Source organism: Octodon degus, unplaced genomic scaffold (assembly GCF_000260255.1).
Source record: "Octodon degus isolate 3935 unplaced genomic scaffold, OctDeg1.0 scaffold00177, whole genome shotgun sequence".
Lineage (NCBI taxonomy): Eukaryota > Metazoa > Chordata > Mammalia > Rodentia > Octodontidae > Octodon > Octodon degus.
Window position 1 is genome coordinate 1,421,239 of NW_004524753.1, and position 24,198 is coordinate 1,445,436.

Genomic DNA, 24,198 nt, shown 5'->3' on the forward strand with positions numbered 1-24,198 from the left:
GTCTCTCTGGCAAGATGTTCTGCTCCTGAATCAGCTGGGTGGGTCTTGCGTCTAGCCTCTTTGCAGAGAGTTCTGCTGAAGGGTTCCTTTCTGGGCTTGCACACTGGGTCGAATGAAGATCCATGGGCCCTGGTGGGCTCTGGTAGGCCCCGGGTCGTCTCACTCACTCGCTGGGCCTGGGCTCTGGGTCTATTCAGGATCCCACGGCCCCAGGTCGTCTCACTCCTCTTTCAGGTTCTTACACTAAGGAGACAATATATTCTCTTTAAAAAATAAAAAGGAAACAGTCAAAAATATTGTAGTATAAAAAGTTTTCAGGAGTACAAAAAAAGTTGAAAGTGCTACATGCTGAATACCCATTTCTACCACCTTGTTAAAGCTCTGAAATAATTCCTCAATCACAGGTATATTTGTCTGCTCATTCCTCTGAATGTACAAGATACATTTTTATAGTTTCTACCTTTCTATTCAGAGCAATCATGAAAACCTGAAAAAAACACCCATTGATAAATACATATATGCCTATATAACATCATATATACACTCGTTTTTTTTTTGTTTGTTTGTTTGTTTTTTTTTCCTTCTGGTAAGCTGTGCTAACAGATTCTTTTTTATAGAATTGAAGAGGAAGAATGGGATAAATTCATCATCCCTGCGAAATCAGAGTCTGAAAAACATAAAGTGAGTCGAACGTTTAGTTTCCTCATGAATAGGATGACCAGCCCTCGGAATAAATCCAAGGTAATTAAGATGTTCACCTTAATTCCTAGGAAGCATAGATGGTTTCATTTCAGAGACCTATATGATTTCCACTTTTCTTTAAAATCACTTTCCTTAGATTTAATCTATACCTTAGATAGTATTTTAGATTGTGTTTTACCTTAGATCGAATATATCTTTTTTTTGTGACTATTGTCCAACTCATTGGAAATAGTAGGATAGCCACCACTTGGGGGGCAGTTCAGTGCTTTGCAATTGCCTTGCTCCTTGATGTGCAGGCCTGATGTTTCCGAAGGAAAGGGAGAGAGTTTGTTGGCTCTTAAGGCTTCTGTAAGACGATTGGAGGGGCTGGGGAGATAGCTCAGTAGAGGGCCTGAGTTTAATCCCTGGTTCTGCAAAAAAAAAAAAAAAAAAGATTGGCTCATTCATTTCCCCTTTTCTATTTCCCTCTACCTTTCTGCCGCTGCCGCTGTTTCTGAAGATGAAAAACAAGGATGCCAAAGACAAGGAGAAGCCGAATCGACATCAGTTTGTTCCGGGAACACTGTCTGGTGTTCTGCAGTGTGTGGCATGTGATAAGACACTCCTGGGGAAGGAGTCACTCCAGTGTTCTAGTAAGTTCTTGGGCTTACTAATGGCTTTTGTTTCTCCAACCAGATCCCTGAAGCTAGGCTCTTGCTAGCCACATTTTTGTAAACTTGCTGTGTAGTGCTGTGAATGTATTTGGAACAATGTATGGTGCAGTGGCTGATACTGGATAGAGTTAGGGCTTTGTGTCCATGATGGATAGTAGCCCTGTGCCCCAGGCCTGTCTGCTTCTCTGCTGTTACAGTCAATTAGATGTCTGTGTAGCATTGCCACTGTTACAGGTCTCAGACTGAACCCTTAATCACCCCCCGTGGCATCTATAAGCTGATGCTCTCAGATAATGACAGCTCTGTCATTCCAGCCAAACAGTCATGCCAGACACTGGAGTATTTGTGTATACCTCCTTTCTTGCACATTCTACATCTGGCCCTGTGTAATCCTTTTGGTGCTATCTTCAAAATGTATACAGAACCTTTCTCTTATCCCCTCTGCTTACATCTAGCTGGTCTAATTTACTACTTCACCTTCATTCCAGTTGGTGTCCTTGTTCTTCAACCCACTAAAGTGTGTTCTCAAAGCATCTGCTTGCATGTGTTCGTTAAGTCATAGATCTCCGAATTCCAGGCCTTTCAGTGGCTCCCTGTGTCTTCCAAGAGGAGACCAAACTTTACTGTAGCTGCAAGGCCCCATGGGGACTGCTCTGTCTTCCTCCTCCCCCTTATTGCCTCTTCTCTGGCCACACTGGTGTCTTTGCTGTTCTTCCAACATGCCAGGAGTGCTCCTGTCCAAGTGTCCCTGAGCATCCTCTCTGCCTGCAGAAACCTTTGCACAGCTGGCCACATGGATCACTGCATCAGCACCTTCAGAGGGAGGCTTTCCTGGTCACCTTCCTGGCTTGCCCTTTATTTCTTCCCTTTATTTCCTCCCCAGTGTATTTGCCACCGTCTAATTTACTACACACTGTACCTATGAATTTGATTGGCTACCTTCCTCATAAGTTCCATCAGCCTGGATCTGCCTTTGTTGGACGTGTTCTCTGCTGTGCCCACGGTAGCCTGAGCAATTCCTTAGAGCAAGTGCTTAGCAAATATTTGTTGAATCAAAGAATAATTCAGAGACAAAGAATTCATGCGTAGGCATTGGATTTCACAGCACTGATTGGCAGCTGTAATTGGGGGGAATGTTTGGGAGGCAGGATGGGATCACAAACAGGAATGCAGAGCAGAAGGCGTTCGTACAGTACCCCCAACTTAAAACATTGAAGAATTTCAGCGCGCTTATAGTTGTGTATCTGATGAACATACTGGCTGCCTATGGCATTGATGATTGGCTGTTGTTCTGGCATTAAAGGCCAGTAGACTGGTGCTGTCATTAATGTTGTCAACTTTATTGCATGCTTGACCTTGGCTTCCCCTGAAGATTTTTTTCTTTTATGGGATCTGAAATTAGCACCATACCATTCAGATGTGATTTAATTTTCGTGTGCATGTGTGCATGCGTGCATGCGTGTGTGTGTGTGTGTGTGTGTGTGTGTGCGCACGTGCTGAGAGTCAATCTCAGGGCCTCAGGCATGCTATGCAAACACTGGAGCACTGAGTCACAAGTTCTTCATTTGGTAAATTTTTTAGAAATTTGCTGTAAGTATTGTTTGTGGTTGTTCCTGGCGGCCCACATTTCAGCAGTCAGGTCGTCGGCATGGTGTGTGTGTGTGTTTCATAGCTTGTCGTCTCACTGTTTCCGTAGGTCTGTATCCCTTCAGCTGTATGTACCTCCAGCCACAACCAAGATCTTTTTGCCTATACTTTAGCTCTTAATTCTCCATTCACTGTGTGCTGTTCTGCTCCGATCCTTCTTCACTAAGCATTTGTGTTTTGGCCGCTGTCCTACCTAACAGAAACCCAGCTTAGGGAAAGCTTGGGTCACTCTCTGGTTGACCCAGGCAGCCTTTCCTCCAGCCTCAGGCTGACGTCTTCTTCAGCAGCCCCTTTTCTCCTCTCCCCGGCACATGGCTGTTCTGTGTTCCTGCCTGTTGGGCCTCTTTTCCTAATCCCAAGTGCCTTCCGAGTTCTAGGGCTTTTATTAATTTTCCCCTTACTGTTTCGAAGTATCTAGGCCTACATAGGATATTTTAAAATATGGATGATCTTCCCTGTGTAGATGCTTTCCCGTAGGGTTCATCCCTGTACCCCTTTTACTTCCACATTTCCGCCTGTTTAGAGGTGGAGGACCGTGTCATGTAGGGTCACTTTTGAGAGTGACAGTATAATGACAGCACTGAACTAAGACTGCCACAGGCATATTGGTTCCTAAGTGATGCTGTATACAGGCATCTTCATCCAAAGACTCCATTGTCTCTGAAGCCCACATGTCTCAGGCCAGCCTCAGAATCCATACACAGAATGTCACGCTCCTTACTACACACCTGAGATAGTGGCGTGCAGGACAAACTTTGGTCCCTGTGAATCTGCTTTCCTCTGTCCATGCCTCCAGTGTCATTTATTCACTTTTTCCTTTCCCCTCTCCCTGTGGCCAGCTGCACCTGAACTGCATTAGTTTCTTCCTGCCATGTCTTTAAACCACCATCTAGGATGCAATCTATACCGCTGCTGACATGTAAAATGCCACTTTCTTCAGCTCACGTGAACTCCGGCTTCTCTGCTTGGGCGAGCCACACCCAAGCTCTTTAGTGGGTCTGGTTCCTCATCCGGGACCTACTCACTGGTTCCACTCTTGCCTCCTCCACAACAGCAGACAGCTTGAATCTTGCTGGTCCGAGCATTCTCACCCATCTCTGCCTGTTCCTTCCATCCCTGCTGTTTAGTTTATGATAATCTCTTCTGTCTGCTTTCTCCATTCCTGGCATAGATGCAAATCTTCTGCCTCTTCTTTGAGGTCTTCCTTGACCACTGTGGTCAAATTCTTTTTTTCCCCATAATATTATTGAGAAACAAATAGCAATGAGTTAGTTTCAAACCAAATTGGTAGGAGAGTTTCAATAATTAACACATTGCATACATTCTTCCTAATGGTTAATTGCTGTACAAGATGTGGACATGATATCCTATTTACACACCATTAGAACAAATCCCTCTATTCCTTAAGAGAATGTAGCTATGTATCTATCCTAACCATTTTGAATACTGTGGTCAAATTCTTGTCTGGTATTTTTATGATCTGTATAGACTTTATTGTATTCTCTTTAATCAGGTTATACATAACCTCTCCACATTTTCACTACTAGAGCAGGACCAGTCTTTTAAGGGTGCTTGTCATATGTTGCTCTGTGTAGCTCTTCCAGCAGCCATTGTGAAGCTGGCCCTTAGACACTTGTGCTAGTACGTGACCGACAAAACTGGGGCCAGGGATCCCCGAACAGGAAACTTTTGTCCTCAATCAGATATCAGTTAATACTGAGTTAATGGATTATAATGAAGGTTGCAGTGGAAGTTGGAAATTCTTGGAAGTACCTAAGGTATATTTAAAGCAGTTAAAAAAAAAAAAAACAGTAAAGCAGATATTACTTTAAAAACTGTATTAGAATTCATAGGCAATACACAGCTTAAGGAAAAGCTTTATCTTAAATTTTACCACATAGAGAAAATTGCTGTTAGTATTTTGACAAAGTCCCTGCTAACCACAAAAATATTACATCCACTTACAATGTTAATATTTCATTTGATCGTGGTTTCAGATGTGTTTAGTTATTTCTTATTGTACATTTAAGTTTCCTCCTGAGTTTTCACAGGGTAAGTGAGCATTCCTATGAACATATTCCGTTCCACATCTTTGATTATTCCTTTAAATTCCAGAATCAGTATTTGTGGGTCGAAGTGTACATTTGATGTTTTTCTTCAACCCACAACTTTTTAATAAATTATTTTTAAGGTTTACAATTTTTTTTCTTTTGACATAGGTACTGGTGACTTAAGCTGTGCTTTTAAATTTTAAGTTTTTACATTGAGTAAATGGGGTGTAACATGGGCAGTCTCTGTTGTTGCAGGTTGATAATGGTAATCCATCAGTGTGTTATTAGTTTTAATTATGAATGTTAAAATTTCTGATCTTAGTAACATGAAATATGGAGCAACAGACAATATAAATATTACATTTCCTAGGTTCTTTTTCCTTTGGTAAACTTTTGTTGCTAAGTTTTTCTTTTCTTTTTTCTTTTTCTTTTTTTTTTTTTTTTGTGGAACCGGGGATTGAACTCAGGCCCTTGCGCTTGCCAGGGAAGCACTTATTCTACTGAGCCATCTCCCCAGGCCCGCTAAGTTTTTCAAGAATAAAATTTTCCTTATTTTTAAGTAGGTTTAACTGTTTATTTGAATATTACATTATCTCTTACAAAATCTCTACCTTCGTTGCATATTTAACTTTAACCAACATAAAATTACTCCTTAATGTAATTCAGTGTCCTTTGCATTGAATTTTACTCTACCTTTTCACTTTTCTTTTCTTTCTTGGTATTTCATTTATCTATTTCTGTGGTTTCAATTGGGGGTGTGTGTCTTTGATTTACCCAGAGGTAAGCTGTACTGTAACTGGAAGATCTTGCTTTAGAACAAGGGGTTTATCTTATTTACGTTATTTTCACTGCTTCCAACTGTCTTTTATAGTTTCTTGCTGTTTTCCTTGATGTCTGGCTCAGCTATTTGAACCATGTGTTGCTTGCTTTTATCTTCTCATGTGATTTGATCCGATAGGCTCTTTTAATACCTACTAATGATAGCTTTAAGGCTGTGGAAAGCCAATAATTTAGTGCTCTTTCATTTTCCTTATGTTTACAATTCTCCTCTAGCCTCTGTTAATTATCATTACTGTATTCTTTTTCTATATTTGTTTAATCTTTTAAAACTAATTTTATATTTTAAGAAAAACGTGATTTTTTTTTTTTTTTCAGCTGTGTCTCTACTTAGAATTTTTAGATTTGCTGCTTTGTCTCCTTGGTCACTTTTGCTCTTTTTAAAAAAAATGACAGCCAAGCTATTCATTCCTTCATTTTGATTCTGCTTGGCATAGTCTAGAATAGAATTGATCTGATCTCTGAAACCTTTTGTAACGGAGGGTATATTTTTGCCTCTTTCACACAAAGGAGACAGCTTACTTAGCTAAATAAAAGTTGGGACCAAAATCTTCAGGGGTCCTGTCTCCACATTGGGCCAATATACTTGGGGCAGGGGGGCACCTAGGATTATAGCGGGGGGAGAGTCTGGGGTTTATCTAGCTTCACTCCTTTGTTAATAGACTCCTTTTTTTTATTAAATGCTTGGGAATTTTTAAATTTTTAATCATTTGAATTTTGTCAGAATGTTATCTATAGAATAGGAGTCATTTAACTATTTTTCTCAAAAAGCACTGAGACTTTTTGGTCTGTCCTTTGAGGGACGTTTTTCATCTGTACAACATTTTTGTCTATTGTAGCTTTGACCACTATTGCTTCTGATCTTATTTTTCTCATTTATTTTTTGGAGAAATGTGGTCTCTGGTAGCTGTCTTTTTGTGTGACATCTTCGCTTTTATAATTGTACCCTTTGTCCTTGCCACATTCTGGAGGGAATCTTTCAAGTTTAATTTCACAGCGCTGCTTTGATATTCCTGTTACCCAGATCTGCCTTAATTTGGCTTACAGTCAGCTCTTCCCCTTGGCCTTCTCGAAGTCCCTCCTCTCTCACAGAGCACCATTTCCCTCTCATCCTGTTGACCTATTTCATATCCCGTTCTCCCTTCATGGTCTTTGGTCCTATTCTATTGAAGTCCTACCTTCCATCTCTCATTGAAAACATAGTTTCAATATCTCCACCTTTCTTCTGCTTTTGGATCTCATAATTCCTGTGAGTTTCCATTGTAACTTAGTTCTATGGAATCTCATAGAGTACACTTTTCATTTTCCTTTCATTTGCTTGTTCAGGAGTAGAAAGAGCTGTTGGATTTTGACAGTCACATTGACCCTGCTTCTTGGCCCCTGGGTGTTGGCTGAAATGACCTGCAGCCGGTGGGCAGTTTTGGGTGTGGCCTTGAACCCAAATTGCAAATGATCACTGGCTTTTATCCATGATGGTGCCCATTTGCCATGATGTGGTCTTCTAGTGCATGGAAAGGCTTCTTCTCAAGAATTTTCTGATACACCCTGGGGTCCTCTGGCAGGGGTGAAGCATATGAGTGGGTAGAATGAGGGCAAGCTATGGAGGCAAGAAGGGGAGAGGAAAAGATGGGCCTGGTAGAAAGCAGTTCTCACATGGCATATGCACTGAGAGCCTGGGTGTGTGTGGTGGGAGGATGGACAGGAAACTTGCTCTTCCCTTTTTCCACTGAGATGGAGCCATGTAGTTGCTTTAGGATATAACACATAGGCAACCAAATGGCTAACTTTTCTCACTGAATGTGGCTACCTTCCATGGCTACTTAATCAGAGTCTGCTGTTGGAGTTTGGTAGCTCATTCCTCCCTGCCCTCTCCTGAAGCCTTGCTGTCTTTCTTTCTGTGATCCTAGAATTCAACCTGGTTGGGGCTCAGCCAGGTGTCAGAACTCCCTCACCATAGAATGCATCCCATAGAAAGTGAGTTTGCAGGCAGAGACAGAAACGGGTATTGTGTATCATTTCAGGGTTCATGGCTGGTAAAATAATTTCAGGAAATAAAAAATATCTCCGAGGAAATAAAAATTCCAACAATGTGCTTGCACTCAGGTGGAACTACGTGTGATTTAAGTATTTGTCTTTCCTTAGGCTTTCTAACTATTTGTAACAGTTACAATATTTTTAAAGACCAGCAAAAGCAGAATAAAATGAATGCTTCTGAATCTTTTCTCTTTATTTCAGACTGTAATGCAAATGTTCATAAGGGCTGTAAAGATTCCCTACCTCCATGCATCAAGGTAATCAATCTCCTGATCATTGATCAGTACATGTGTCTATCTTTTTTCTTGCTTGTATTCACTGTTGGAGATCTAACTCAAGTTTATTGCTACCTAAATTTCTAATGTGATCACTGTCTTGATAACGTGACACCTGCTTAGCCTGGATGGTTATTTACTTAATTGTACAACTAGAGCAATGGAGGGAAAGCCTTCATCTGGCCATTTGGGTTGGTTAGGCTTTCTGTTGAGATCTGTGTCGCTTACCAGTACAAACCCTGAATATTTTAAATGAAAATTAGGGGCCAGGGAGATAGCTCAGTAGAATAAGGGCTTGTCTGGCAAGTGCAGGGGACTGAGTTCAATCCCTGGTTCCAAAAAAAAAAAAAAAAAAAGAAAAAAGAAAAAAAAATTAGAACAATGATTCTCAAATGTCAGCCAATGCCCCCATTGATCTGGAGAATCTGTTGCAACCCAGACTGGACCACACTCTCTGAGTTTCTGACAAGTTTCTCGGGCTTACTGGTGCTTCTGGGTCCCCACCTGGAGGTCACAGGATGGAAGAAATGCGCCCTGTCTCCAGGTCAGGCTGCACAGATGAAGGCCTCTGCATCTGGTCTACTCTGGTTCTATCAACAATGCATGTGCAAGTGCAGGACATGCCTCCCCAGGGAAATATGGAGTCATAAACTTGTGTGTTGACTGAGACACATAGTGTGGCAGGTAGCAGAGTTGAGAGCTGCCTTTGGAGGTGACATTTCAGTACTTCGGTGGTATAAGGGGTAGTGAAAGATAGAGCAAAATGAAAGGCAGCATCCATGGGAACTCTTCATGTAAAATAAATGAAATAACAAAAAATGGTGTGGATAAGAATCCTGTGTAGCTGCATGTGCATTGTTCTAGTTCAGTGGCGCTTTGATCTTACTTGATATGTTTCTAATAATTTCAGAAATTTCAAGAGAAATACAACAAGAACAAGCCACAGACCATCCTTGGAAGTGAGTGATGTGGAAAAATAACAAGAACTTTAAAAATTTTAATGCATAGCATACATTTTTCCATTGTAAAAACATCCCCTCCTTTTGTTTTCTGATTTGCCCAATTATTTCTTATTTTACTATATAGGTTTGGCATACTTTTTAGTTACAGAATGGGATCAGGAGGATGTCAATGTTCATGCCAGCCTAAGAGCTTTTGCACTGTATGAACTACTGTGTGATCTTTTGTGTTAGGGAGGGTTGTAGGAGAAAGTATTACCATGTTGCCTCAATTCTAAGGCACTGTCTAGTATTCCCAATTGATTTACTAACCTTTGATTAAAAAGGGATACTGCATGATGGGTGCATAATTTTATGCTTTCCTAGCCCATATTTATGTAGACAAATAATGCTACATTCTCCTTCAGATTCACAAGTTTTGGTAAAAAATCATCATATTTGGAGTCTATAGTGGTTTTTTTTGTGTGTGTATTTTGTACAGGATCTTACTTTGCAGCTCAGACTCATAGTGATCCTCCTGTTTTCAACCTCTCCAGTGCTGGGATTACAGGCATACACCATCAGGCCTGGACTCAGTCTCTGGTTCAGCACGCCCTGGTGGCAGGGCCAGTGCTGCATGTGGTGCCGGGGATTGAAGCCCAGTGCTGGCGCTTGCCTAAGCAGGCGCTTAGTCCGCTGAGCTATCTAGCTAGCCCTGGAGACTGTGGATTCTTATTAGCCCCTGTTGTGCGATACTATGGTGACTCGATGCTTTGGTGTCCTATAATCTCCTTAGCGCTCTTAGGACAACAGAGAAATCATAAATACTGTTGAATTTTGGTTGTGTATGTTTTTTAAGTTGGTGCTTCTGGGATTTTTTTTTTCTTTATTTACACTTTGCTGCAATCTAAAAACGTTTCCCTTGTAAGTAATCGGTGACCTTCAGTAGTTCTTTGTATCACATGCAAGAATGCAGAGTGCTAGCATTTCTAACACCTGACTGTGCTTGCTGGGAATTTGCAGTTTCTTCCACCTGAAGTGGCATTGCATGACATGCAGCAGAAATTTTAAGAACATGGTCACTTTCCATTGCAATGTGGTAATAAAGTGCAACTGCTACTTGAAGAAATACTTCCATTGGGACAATTAGGTATGCAGAGTCACACTGACACACTACTGTGTGTGATGACATAGAACGTTAAGTTCTTTAGCTAGTAACAGCTGTCACACCCTTGTTCTCTTATCTTGGCCTTAGAAGTCTCTTGACATCAGTTATGAAATACCTCTGAATTTCAAGAGGTTAGATATGAAAATAAAAAGCATCATAGGATGGGTTAAACACCATGTAATTTTCCTCTTTCCTTGGGCGTCATAAGAACGTCTCACACATAGTTAAAATCCTTTGCACTACCCTGTGATGTGTGTAAGTATTTCCCCCTTTTGCTGAGGAACATGGATGTGGTAGCTGTAATATTCTGGTACTGAAATATTTTCTGGGAGTCATTGATATTATGCATCAAATATAAACGTATCAATGCCCAGAACATTTTAAAGCTGACCAGACAAGTAGGGGAGCTCTAGTCTGTTCTCAGTTGGGTTTACAGGTGTCTCTGGCCTGAGGTTTTTTTAACATGAAGAATAGATTCTCAGCATCACTTCATTCCATTCTTGTGACTTGTGCTCCCTGTGCCCGCTTGTTTACACTCGCCATGTGTGCTCTAGTAACAGTGCTAATGACACCTTGAATCTATTTAAAGCTACCTCTGAGGAGTACAAGCAGTGGTTTATGGGAAAGCTGGTCAGTGTTTCCCCATACCATTTCCTTGTTTGCTGTCTTGTCCCAAACACCTGCAATTCCCAGGTGGAGGTGGAAACAGGCCTGCCACACAGGTGTCAGGACGCTTTGGAAGGAAGGGACGTTTAAAGCAAGTATCAGCTTGTGGTAGGGAGACCAGTTTTAGGGTTGGGCATGCGACATATTAGAATTGGCTATTTGAGGACTTAACATCTGGCTTTGAAGGGACTTTTCTCACTTGTAATTACTGTCCCCTGTGAGAACCACATGCAGGTCCCACTCTGATTTCCAGGTTCTTCAGCTAGAGACATCCCACTGTCTGGCCTCTCCTCACACTCCTCATCTTCCATGCCTGTTGGACTCCCAGCTCAGAGGAAGGAATCTGCGGGGCAGGTCCCGCTGCTATCCAGAAGTGTTCCAAGTACTGCCCTGGAAAGGTAAGTCCATAGGCTCAGTGTGGTATTCGAGCCTCATGGCTCAGAGAGGCTGCTGGTGCTAAGCCCTCTTTCCTCCCTCCCTCCCAGCCTCAGGAGGTCAGCCACATCCTTGGAGTCTGAGGGTGATGGGAACAACAACTGGAGAAGCAGGTCTCACTCTGATGAGCTGCTGCAGTCCATAGGCTCTTCTTCCTCCATGGAGACTTTCATAATGGAAGGTGAGGAGAAGATGTGTTTACATTTACTTATGTTTCTGTGAGCTTTTGCTGAAATGAATATTTTCTAAGGGAAGAAAGACCGAAGCACATTCTTTTGTTCCATATGAAAGAGGTGTGCCTTATGGAGTCCATTTGGCATAGGCTCTACTCTTAAAAAGAAAGAGAACTCTATCCTTAAAGAAACAAGCAGAGAGTAATCCAGGAGACGAGATATAACTTTTAAGTGGACATAGTTCCAAGAGAACAGGGTTGTGATCAGTGAAAGGAATGAAAGAATTGTGTGTTCATTATTGAGAAAAAAAGATTTTACAGGGATTGATAGACCAGAATGGGACCCTTTATTAAAATATGAACTTTAATTGATGAAGACCAGTTTTGCCTAGATTTCTGAGAACAGTGGTTCACCCCATTTGTTACCTCCTACTTCTAGGGGAATAAAAGCATTGTGAAAGTATATTATGTGGGATGGAATTTAATGTGGGGAGTTGCTTTTCATATCCAACTTGTATCAACAAATGAAAGAAAACCAAGTGGAAGAAGAAAGGGAGGACTCTGGCTCCAAAACCTGCTGCTTTCAGTCTGCTGTCTGCCCCCTTTCGCTGCTGGGAGCTTGAATCTGTCTCATGAGCGCAGTTCAGGGGGAAGAGGATTTGGTTTTCCTGAAGGGCATTTGCATTTGCGTGTCTAATTCTGCCAGAAAAATCTGCACTCTCTTGTGATTTAAATCCTTAAGTTCTGCTGTGTGGTTTGCCAACTCCAGTGCAAATCAATGGGACCAGCTCAAAGTTTAGATTTGAGAAAGCAGGCAGAAGAACCTGGAGCAAAGCAAGTGGGGAGCGAGAGTCCATGAATGCATTGTGCTGGCTAAAGCTTCCCTAAAATAGGAGTGAAGGAGAGGAAGCCGAAACTAACAAAAGAACCTTAAGGTCTCGCTCTCTCTCTCTGTCTTTTTTTTGGTACTGGGAATCCAAACTCGTAACCTGAGGCTTGCTGGGGAAGCCCTGTGCCACTGAGCGATATCCCTGTAAGGTCTCTTTTCTTCCCCCATATACACAGTCCCTATTTATTGTTTTTCTTACTACGTATTATATTAGTTCTGTTTTATTGGTACATGTTTTCAGTACCTAGTGATGTCTGCCCTCATTATTCCCTTGCTCAGAGTCTCCTCGGTAAGGCAGCTAGGGCCAGGATAGGCCAATCGGGGTTGGCAGTTCTGATCTCTAGTTTGCAAGGTGGATCACTTTTTCAGTTAGGTCTTAATTTCAGAAAAGCATGGTATATTCCACATTTTCATATCTGTTAGTGGCCACATAGGCTGCTTCTTCACTTTCACAAAAGCTGTCCAGATCTGGACCATTTTATCATTCAGCTATTCCAGCTCCACAAGCGTGTGCATTTGGGCCAGGTTGTCTCTGTCCCCATAGGTGTGGTGAGCGTGTGAAAGCTGTGAACATGGTACTAGAAAGCTCTGTTGTTCTGTGTCTGACTGTCCTTCCGGCCTTCGTTTTTCACACGCGTCAGATGTCATGGACTCGTCCGTGTGGAGCGACCTCAGCAGTGAGGCCCAGGAGTTTGAAGCAGAGTCGTGGAGCATGGTGGTGGACCCCTCGTTTTGCAACAGTCAGGAGAAGGATGTCATCAAAAGGCAAGATGTCATTTTTGGTAAGTATTTCCAGTGTTCCCTGGGACTGAAGCAGAGTGGTGGGTAGAAGGTGACATGCGAAGTCACACAGACCTAGTTTCAGAGTTGTTGCTCTGCGCTAGTTGCCTGGCCACAGCCAGTTTGTCTCATCCACTTTACCTCAGTCTCTCCATCTGTATCGTAGCAGAGATAATGACACTCAGGTTCGAAATGTTGGCCTGGGGCTTACGTGGGGTACTATGCGACTCTGTTTACATACTTCGACTCCACAAGTAGGAAGAAGTCTCTTCCTCTTAAATAGAGAAACAGGGAGGAAGAGGAGACGAAGGACTCTGCAGGAACACCGGGCTTTCTGACACCAACAGCCATCCTCTGTCATCTCTGCATGTTCCATCTCTTGTATTTCTGTAGCAGGGTGAATGCTAATCTAGTCCATAGGGACATTCATGTGTCTGCTCACACGTTTCAGAGCTAATGCAGACAGAGATGCATCACATCCAGACCCTGTGCATCATGTCTGAGATCTTCAGGAAAGGCATGAAGGAGGAGCTGCAGCTGGACCACAGCACCGTGGATAGGATTTTCCCCTGCTTGGACGAGTTGCTTGAAATCCACAGGCACTTTTTCTACAGCATGAAGGAGCGCAAGCAGGAGTCTTGTGCTGGGAATGACAGGAATTTTGTGATCAACCGGATTGGAGATATTCTGGTACAGCAGGTAAGGAGGGCTTGAAGCCCTTGCCTTCACTAACCTCAAAGTTCATTGTTTGGTTACTTTTCTCATTGCTGAGACAAAATACCTGACACTCTCAAGTTAGAGGAGGAGAGTGTTGTTGGTGCACCCTGGGGAGAAACAGCAGTGGAAATGAAGAAGAGATAGACAAGAAAACAAGAGCTGGGTCAGGTGGAGACCCATTTGCCTGATTGGCAAAGGACCCCAAGAATAATAGTATGGGCACTTATTTATACCTTTGCAAAGTTTGTTTCAAAGTTCAATACGAACTTTGCTTACAGGGTTGCCTACTGACTAATAACTGACATTGATTAAACAGGATGCTTTTTTCAAGACTGAGAGAGCTTGACTGCTTTAGGCACTGTGGCCTTGCCCTGCCCTTACACATCTGACTGATCTCCATCTTCAGTGGCTCCCAGCAAGGTTTATTTGGGTTCACACTGTGTAGAAATTTCAATCTCTAATTGATAGGCTCCAAGGCAGGGTGGCATGACAGAGGGGACATCTCAGAGAAGAAACAGTCCATGGCAAGGGTAGTCAGAAAGCAGCAAGCAGCAGCCGCCTGCCTTCCACCTTTCCCTGTACATCCTACCCAGGATAGAAGCCTATAGATTGGTGCCACCCACACCCAGGGTAGGGCTTCCCATCACCCACATCCAGAACAATGCTGAACCAATCAATGGGTTAATTTAGTTGTCACACACCCTTAGTCCATATTCACCTGCCTAAGATTCAGTCACCTCTGAAAGCCCCACCTGTAGCTCACACAAGGCTTTGGGAGGACACCCAGATATAGTCCCTAACAGATTGTAACTTTTGACAGTATTATACAAACTAGTTAGCATAGATATACAGCTACTTTCTCTTAGTGCAATGAGAAGAAAGTTGTAAACTAATAGTGTTTAGAGAAGATATCATGTCTGCATCCTGTACTATGAATAACTACTACAAAGACAACAATATACAATGTATTAATTATTGTAACTGTCCTACTAACCTGCTTTGAAAATGTCTCATTGCTACTTCTTTCTCAATAAAATTAATATGTATATATGTTAAAAAAAAAAAAACCCCGTGAAGAAATAGAATGGAGTTCATGAAATCGTTGCCAGATGGACTTGGCTGGTTTTATTTGATGTCGATTGATGTTGATTAGTGTTAGCCATGTCAGAGAGCTCCGAGGAGCCAGTGAGGGACTGCTGTGTGTCTTAGGACCCGGCTGGATGACCTGGTGCTCCTGCAGGAGTCACCATCAGGAGTCACCATCATGAGTGAATCCCCTGGCAAACATTCTGCTTAGACTCTTTGGTGTGAGGGGACCAGTGATCCCCCAGTGGGCTATGATTGTCTCACTGGTGTCTCCCAGACAAATGCTGGCTTGAAGAGGTAGAAGACAGACTTACTCTCACTAGGGCTCTAGGATTCATGTCTAGGGAAGGAAGCCATTGGGACTTCTTCATGTAGCCTAGGGATTAGTTTTTGTGGATTGTATGGTTTGTAGCTGCTTCCCCAGTGTCTTCTCATCCTCTGGTTTATCAGCTTTTGCTCTAAAAGATTTTGCTTTTGGTATTAAGTCTGAGAACTTCTGGTCCAGCCATAGAGCTCAAAGATTTGTCCCATTTTCTTCTAAAAGTTTATAGTTTACATTTAAATCTGTGTTCCACAGATTTTTTGTAAAAGAAAATGCTATGAAATTTAAATTTAGGGTTTTTTTTTTTCTCCCCTCTGATTTCTGTTTTTGATGTATGGATGTCCAACTGTTCCAGCACTACTTTTTATTGGAAAGCCTATTATTTCTCCATTGAGTTGTGTTTTTATCTTTGCCAAAAGTCAGTTGAACATTCTTATTTCTTTTTTGTCCCACTGTCTGTTTCCATGTAATCTTAAATTTCTCTGTCTCTCCTCTGTCTCTGTCTCTGTCTCTGTTTCTCTCCATCTGAAGGAGTTCTTTATTCTTCTAAAAATTATATCAATACTTTATTTCTGTTGCCACCCAAATACATTCTAGGAGAGTATTTTCTATATTTATAAAAAATACTTGCTGGGATTTTTTTTTTTTGGGGGGGGACTGGGGATTGAACTCAGGACCTTACGCTTGCCAGGCAAGTGCTTATTCTACTGAGCTATCTCCCCAGCCTTCTTGCTGGGATTTTGATTAAAAAAATTACATTAAACCTATGCATCAAAGTGTAGAGAAGCAATATTTTTGCTATGTTGAGCTTTCCAGTGCAGGCATGTGGTGTAGTTCTGCACTTACTTAGATCCTTGAGTTCTTTCACGGTCCCTGTGTGGTTTGCTGCATGTAAGTCCCATACGTGTTTGGTTAGAGTTTTAAAAAGCAACTGTAAGTGGTTTAAGGATCATCTTTTGAGACCTACTGACCCCACACATAGGTAAAACTGTAAGCAAAGATGGTACTATCAGAGATGATGGTGAACATTTTAAATACTTTTCAAGGAGGGATGGAAGTGTCTGTGGCAGTGATCTATATGAAAGTGTGGATGTAGAGCTTTCATAATATAAAATTTACCTTGCAGATAAGTCTGCCAATTCTGTCAGTGCCATTCTGTGACTCCTAGGATTTTTTTCTTGTGCACATTTTTCTATGCAGACTTTTCTCAGGTCAGCTATACTGAAGCGTTCAGGCTTTCTCTCTTTTTCAGTTAATGAATTGACATTCTGGCCCTCATCTTTCTCCTTTCATCTTGGCGAAGGTTGGCCTTTTAATCTATCATGATGAATAAAAAAAAATCTATCATGTTGTGTGATCATTGAATGCATAAAAATATCTAAAATACAAATCAGAAGGATGATACTATAGGAAAAAAAAAAACCCCAAGGAAGAATAATAGAGGACATCCCATGTTTTTCATTTGGCTATAGATGATTAGCATAATAGTATATTATATTGTATCATAATATAATCTTACTAAGTAGACTCATCATTCAGCAAGTTTCTTTTATGTTCATTTTATTTTTATTTTTTAAAATATACAATAACATTTATTTTATAAAATCTAGTTAAAAGGATAGCTCTGCAAATCTTAAAAGTAATTTTAATTTTAAAAAATTAAAAAAAATTTTTATTGAGAAATAAATATGAATGAGACAATTTCACAGCTGATTAATAGGACAGTTTTGATAATCAATACACTGTACATTGTTATCTTCTTAGTGGTTATCCATAGTATTAGAAGCAGACAGGATATTCTGTCCAAACACTGTTAGTACACCTCTTTCTTCTCCTTGAATTAAGTGAAAGTAACTGTAAATTTATCCTAATTATTTTGTATATATAAATACAAAATGATCATTCCTTTGTATCTTTTTTTATTGTCTGTCAGAGGTGAATATTCTATTGGCATCTAAATACTATAGGTGTTTGAATTCAGCTAAACAATCTAACACTGTTTAGCAGTCTATAATATTAGTGGGTTGTCCTCAGAAGTTATTGACTTGAGCCTTTTATAGCTCATCATATTAATATGACTTTACTTTATATTAAAGTATTTATTTATTTATTTATTTATTTATTTATTTATTTATTTATTGCAGAACCGGGGATTGCACTCAGGCCCTTGAACTTGCCAGGCAAGCGCTTATTCTACTGAGCCATCTCCCCAGCCCCCTTACGTTCATTTTAAAAGTCCCTTGGCAGGGCCGGCCAAATAGCTCAGTGGATTAAAGTGCGCCTGCAAACAGGTGCAGGGTCCAGGGGTTTGATCCTCTGGCCCACCATGCTGGCCCCAGCCCCGGAACACGCTGAGATGGTAATTGAGACTGTACGTGGTGGTGCCTGCCTGTAATCCCAGCACTTGAGAGGCTGTAAACAGGAGAATCACTGTGAGTCCAGTCTAGTAGTGAGACCCTGAACACTCAGTAGACCCTTCCCTAAAATACAGAAAAAAAAAAGTTGAAAGTCCCAGGGGAAGAGAAGTAACTGTATTCAGAACTTTCATGTTTGTTCTAACTTTGCAAAGAATATTTTAAGATATATTAAAATTGCATGTTCTTTTCTATGTTTAAAACCTACTACATTTATAAACCATTACTAAAATGTTATTCTCAGTTTTCAGAAGAAAATGCAAGTAAAATGAAAACGATCTATGGTGAATTCTGTAGCCATCATAAGGAAGCCGTTAGCCTCTTTAAAGAACTCCAGCAGAATAAAAAGTTTCAGAATTTTATCAAGGCAAGTATTTTAGAATTTGATTATAAAATGGTCAACCAGCACGGGAAATAGTTTATGCTTGTGTCTCGTGTGATTTAGACAAGCTTCATATCTAGGTTCTTGGTTTTGACGGAAAGACAAGGAAGTGGTAAGTTTGTGGGAAAGACAGAAAATCTCTTTTCTATGTTACGTATTTCTCCAGAATCTTTTCCTTTGGTATCTTATATCTGTGGGATCATGTCCTCTAAACTTTTGCGAAGATTTACAATATTCTGGGAAGCTGTTTTCACTCCCTGACAAGTTCTGTAGCCGAGAAACCAAAGTGAAAGCAAATATACATTCCACCCAACCTCTTTCAAATTAGTTTCAGGTATTTGCTTTAAAATTAGAAGCAAGTCCTTGGCCTCTTATGGTTTCATCTGTAATATACATCTCTGAAGAGTCTGTACTTTATATCTAAATGAATTAGCAATAATCTTTGATGCCCTCAAATCTCAGTGTTTAACTCACGACATTACATTCCTTCAATTAGGCTTTTACAAGATTCATGTACTATATATGGTGACCATCTCTTAAATCTCCTTTAAATTGAATATTCTTTTTCATTTTTTTCCCCTTTCCAGTTTATTTGTGGAAGAAATTTGTCTTATCATACTATCTGATTTCTAAATTCTACCTAACATTTTAAGAATGCTACCATGTCCTTTCTGTCTCTCTCTCTGCATATCCGTGTGTGTTCAGGATGTAAAATCTTAAGGAATATTTTGGAATTTCAGCAAAAAGATGCCCCACCTGGCCAGCACTTTGCGTACTATAATGCGTAATAACAAATGTGACCAAAGTCATCCTGGCCAAACAAATAGCAAACTGCAAACTCATACTGAAGATTAGATTTTGGGGCCGGGGAGATGGCTCAGCAGAATAAGCGCTTGCCTGGCAAGCGCAAGGGCTTGAGCTCAATCCCTGGTTCCACCAAAAAAAAAAAAAAAAAAAAAAAATTAGATTTGATTTCTAATTATTCCTCAAAAAGAAATGTTATTCATGATTTCTGATAATATGCTCAGTTTTGGAGTTAATTACAAATACATCGGAGTAACTTGCAATTTCTTAAGATCTTGGAGTTTTGAAATATTGAAATTAACAACAAAGTATAACATTTAGTGAGGATAAAAGCATCAGCTTTTAATCAATGATGTTAGCTCTGAAAAGAACTGTATTGTTGGAGATTGTATTACAGCAATGTGTAATACAAAAATCATGCTTGAATACCTGTTATGTGTACCATTTCTAATGTCATATCAACTGTTACTATTCCCACTTCAGAATAAATTTTTCTTTATTTTATTACATTTACACATAAAAAGTACATACGAATAAGAATTTGTGTATATAAAAATGTATTTACTTTTAAGCTCCAGAATAGCAATCTTTTGGCCCGGCGCCGAGGAATCCCAGAGTGTATCCTTCTGGTCACTCAGCGCATTACAAAATACCCTGTTTTGGTGGAAAGAGTGCTGCAATACACAAAAGGTAAGTGACGACCCCTGGCCAATATTTGCCTTTCTTGTCAGTTTTAAACATAGCCAACATGGATCCCTGGCAACACAGGCCACGCCGGCCCTGCCCCCAGGCGTGCTGAATGGGTGACAGAGTCCAGGCGTGGTGGTGCACGCCTGTAATCCCCACACTAGGGAGGCACACATCAGGAGGACCACTGTGAGTCTGAGCTGTGTAGTGAGACCTTGCACAGCCCAAAACAAAACAAAACAAGGCAAGACAAAACAAAACAAAAAACAAACAAAAAATCCCTTAGACATAGCTAAGGTAGGTTGAATACTAATAATGTTTGTGTCCTCTGACTAGTCAATATTTCTAATATTTGGAAACTGTTAAGGTCCTAGATTCGGGATTTACTTTGAGAAATTATCTTTTGTAATACAGCTTTCTAAATAGTCTGAATTCCTGTAAGTGGCCCAAACCAAGCAAGCTTCTTCCATCGTTGATCTTGCCTTTTCACATATCGGAACCTTTTTAATACCTCCTCTACTTGTTACTTTCTTAGCAGTCCGATGAGACAGATGTGATGCTATTGATGTTGTCATGTCACCAAATGTCAGCTCTCCCAAGCAATGAATTATCAGCCTGAGACTGTTGTATGAAAAAGAGTTATTCTAGTCCCATCAATTAATCAAGTTCCAGGAGTAACATTTGAGCATCTTTTTTTTTTCCCCATAATTTTATTGAGAAACAAATAGCAATGAGACAGTTTCAAACCAAATTGGTAAGACAGTTTCAATAATTAATACATTGCATACTTTCCTCCCAGTGGTTAATTGCTGTACAAGATTGAGCATCTTTTAAGAACTATTCATATGACTGGACTGTGGGCTCCTTGTAGGATTTATGAGGCCAGTGTCTGTCTGGTTGATAGCTAGATCTTCAATGCCTAATGCAATATCTATCAGTCAGTAAATTCATGATGCTACAATGGGTGAATAAATGCAAACATCTAATCCTCTAGCTAACTTATTGATCTTGATTAAAACATTCTTAGGATGGTAGTGTGTTATGCCAGCAAGGGCAATAGTCTTGACATTGTGTGTAGCTGCGTTGTCATTGTGTATATTTGGTTCTGCTCCTCCATAGTTGGGCAGATTAATAAACTGAGCTTCGGTTTTCCCTATGACAAAGTAGAAATAATAATAATCTTAGCCTAGAGATGAGAATCACAGGATTAAATGAGATTGTGTCAGAAAATGCCCAGTACAGAGCTTGCTATGAGCAAAGTGTTTGTAAGTGCACACTGGGTCTTTGCTATTGTTGTTTTTGCCATTATTATTATCACTTCATTTCAAGATCATTAAAATGGCATCAAGATCATAAATCTCCACCCTACAAGACTCATATGGGGCCGGGGAGATGGCTCAGTGGAATAAGTGCTTCCCTGGCAAGCACAAGGGCCCGAGTTCAATCCCTGGTTCTGCAAAAAAAAAAAAAAAAAAAGACTCATCTGCCAGCACTCTTTCTTGGAAGGGGTCTAGATAACATGCCTAATTTACTCTTTCCGTTTTTTTTTTTAAAGTCAGATTTAGAAGTAAGGCCAAGCAAAGGTGGTGGCATCTGCTCCTCACGGCCCATTTCATCGTTCTGTGTCATTTAACACACAGGAGAATGCAAAAATAATATTAAAAGAAGAGCTTCCTATTTTTTTTTTTCCTCAGCAGAATAATGAAAGCAATGTCGAGGCTTTTCAGTTCATATCATGTTTACATTCTCTCTGTGAGGTTTACCACCTCAATTCCAGGACTAAAATCTGTCAGATTGTATTAAGCAACTCTTGCTACTACTTCAAGTTCATTCAGGGTGCCAAACCCCTACTGAGAGGATTGGCAGCTGTAGAATCCCTTCTGTCAAAAGCTGGAAGTGTCGCGGTCCCCCCAGCATAGTCCACAGTGGCCGAGGGACACCCCTCCTCAGAGCAGCCCGTACCGATGTGCAGTCTCTCTTGGACTTCTGGGATGTTGGCGCTCATGACTTCTGTACCACTGCATTCCTCAGGCCTTGTTAGCCATCCCCTCCTCCTGGAGACCTTGTCTGCATGCACTCTTGAGGGTGCAGGGGTAGGGGTGTGGGCAGGGCCAGCATTTCTGACCAGGATCCAGTGGAAAGCTGATGCTGCTCCACTTTGAGGGGCCAGGCATTGCAAGACACCACCCGAGGACACTGTCCAACGACATTGAGCCTTCTCCTGGCCTTACCCATGTTGCCCTGTGACTGAAGTTCCATTCTCTGTATTCAGCTTGCCTAGAGATGAAGTAGGCTCATTGGAAATGAGATGCTTTTCAGAGCAAGCAGCTTTGTGGAGCTGTGGCCAGGCCATGAGGCACATTTTTTGATGAGCAGAGAGAGAATCTTCCTTGCACAGTTGCAGGTCAGGATCTGTTCCTTAGGGTTTTCTAAGGAGAGCCTCACAAATCTGTGAAGATATTTGGACTCGGAAATGTTTAGACCCTTTGGAGGACAGATCCCCATTTGGCTGGACTCCTTCTAAGAATGTGTTTCTGTGACTCCGCACTCCGGAGAACCCCTGGATTCTCTCTCAGTTTTTCTTCTCTTTCCTTTAGTGTATTTGCTTCCCATCATCTCGGTGGATACCAACTAGGTGACCTTCATCATCACCTAGGAAACAATTGTGAAATTCTCTTGCATCTGGAGTTTTTGGGTGCTGTTGCAGAAACTCTGCTAGGGTCTTTTCTTAAGGTAATTCAGGCAGGAGAGCAAGTGGCCTCTATTTTAAGGACTAACCACTAGACTTGGTTACTCTGTTTTTTCAGCATGGCTTACTTACCCATTTTGCAGTGTTGTGGTCCCTTGAAAATATTTCAATTTTATCACAATCAGAAGGCAAAAGAATAAAATGTTACATCAAAGAAACATATTAACTATGATATGAATATATGCATGTCTTTGCTAATATGGCTATCATGTATAGCATTGAATATTTTCATGGAAGAAGGAACCCAGGAAGGCAGCAGGGTCCAAGGCTTCTCCAGACCACCCACCACCCTGTGGCTGCACAGCTGGGTCAGTCTTCAGAAGCTGTTTGCGGGAGTTACTTGGTAGCCTGTGCCTGGGAGGGAGGGAGCACCTTAATTTGGGTCACGTTCCCCGCTGCAGGGGAAATGTCATGCTCAGCCTTAAAACTCCAATACCATACTGTCAATGAAGTCACATCTACTGATGCAAATATTCTATAATAAATATTTTAATGGTTCTTCTTTGGCACGTGGGTAAGGCAGATATACAAGTGTGAATTTAATCTAACATTTTTCTCATGGGATTTCTGCTATGTGGATTTCACTAAATCTAAAAACCAAATACAAAATGTGTTCTCTTGCCCCTGGGCTTATTGTATGGTGTTCTTTCTTTCTTCTTCTTCCCATGCAGAAAGAACGGAAGAACATAAAGACTTATGCAATGCTCTTTGCCTCATTAAAGATATGATTGCAGCTGTGGATCTAAAAGTCAGCGAATATGAGAAAAAACAAAAATGGCTTGAGATCCTGAATAAGATCGAAAACAAAGCATACACGAAGCTCAAGAATGGCCATGTGTTTAGAAAGCAGACTCTGATCAGCAAAGAAAGGACACTACTTCACGATGGCCTTGTTTACTGGAAAACTGCGACAGGTCGCTTCAAAGGTACCACCGCTCCAAATGAGCCAGTTCTCCTACCTTATCCACTCATCAGAGGATGGAATTTTTTTTTTTTTTTTTTTTTTTTTTTTAATGCATTTGGTACAGGGTCTCACTATGTAGCTCGGACTCATAGTGATCCTCCTGTCTTAGCCTCCCCAGTGCTGGGCTTTCAGGCATGTGTCACCATGCCTGGACTCAGTGGCCAGTTTAGTGAGCCCAGGGGCAGGGCTGGCTTAGCACATGGTGCCAGGGATCGAACCCCTGTCCCTGCGCTTGCCTGAGCAGGAACTTAGCTGAGCTATCTCACTGGATTGTTAAAAACAAGAAGGTCCAACTTGCAAGCAGACAGACACACCCTTGGTTTTTTGGGAGAAAGTGTAAACTGTGAAATTCAGCAGGCAAATTGGGAACTTCCCCAGGCAAATGTGGCTGGTGGTACAGATCTCTGAAGGAAGTTCGCTGCTCTGAGCCAACCCTTTCCTACGTGCTTTTACGAATCTGCACGATTGCTGTCTAAATCAAAGCACAGAGAGTTCTGCTAATTGTGGGCATGGAGGTGCTCTTCTGGCAGGTGTGGTGTGTCGATGGCAGAGCAGTGCCCCTACCCAGCCGGGGTCTGCAGTGCATGAAGGCAGCCTAGGCTTGTCGGACCAGGGAAAACCCTGCCAATATCGTCTTTGTGTTTGTGTCAGGCATCTGCGTGCACGCTGGCACCATATAAGCACTTTCTCCGTGGTGCTCTCCACTGAGGGTGTCACCTGGACTCTGTTAATGTGGTTAGAGTCTGAAACAGTTTATTTCAGTTCTTAAGGGTGGATCTGTAGGTAGTACCTTGCCAGACTCAAGCTTTTTTATTTTTATTTTTTT

General features: G+C 41.3%; 1 protein-coding gene across 1 annotated transcript in view; it reads left to right on the forward strand.

The window, feature by feature from the left end:
- The window catches only part of Arhgef28 (Rho guanine nucleotide exchange factor 28), a 345,634-nt gene that overhangs the window by 258,846 nt on the left and 62,590 nt on the right, over positions 1–24,198 (forward strand). Inside the window, 11 exon segments of the mRNA XM_023703652.1 lie at positions 618–741; positions 1,202–1,334; positions 8,126–8,181; positions 9,110–9,158; positions 11,225–11,369; positions 11,457–11,587; positions 13,109–13,249; positions 13,699–13,946; positions 18,031–18,153; positions 19,545–19,662; positions 23,080–23,334. Of these exon segments, the coding sequence (XP_023559420.1) occupies positions 618–741; positions 1,202–1,334; positions 8,126–8,181; positions 9,110–9,158; positions 11,225–11,369; positions 11,457–11,587; positions 13,109–13,249; positions 13,699–13,946; positions 18,031–18,153; positions 19,545–19,662; positions 23,080–23,334 (1,523 nt within the window).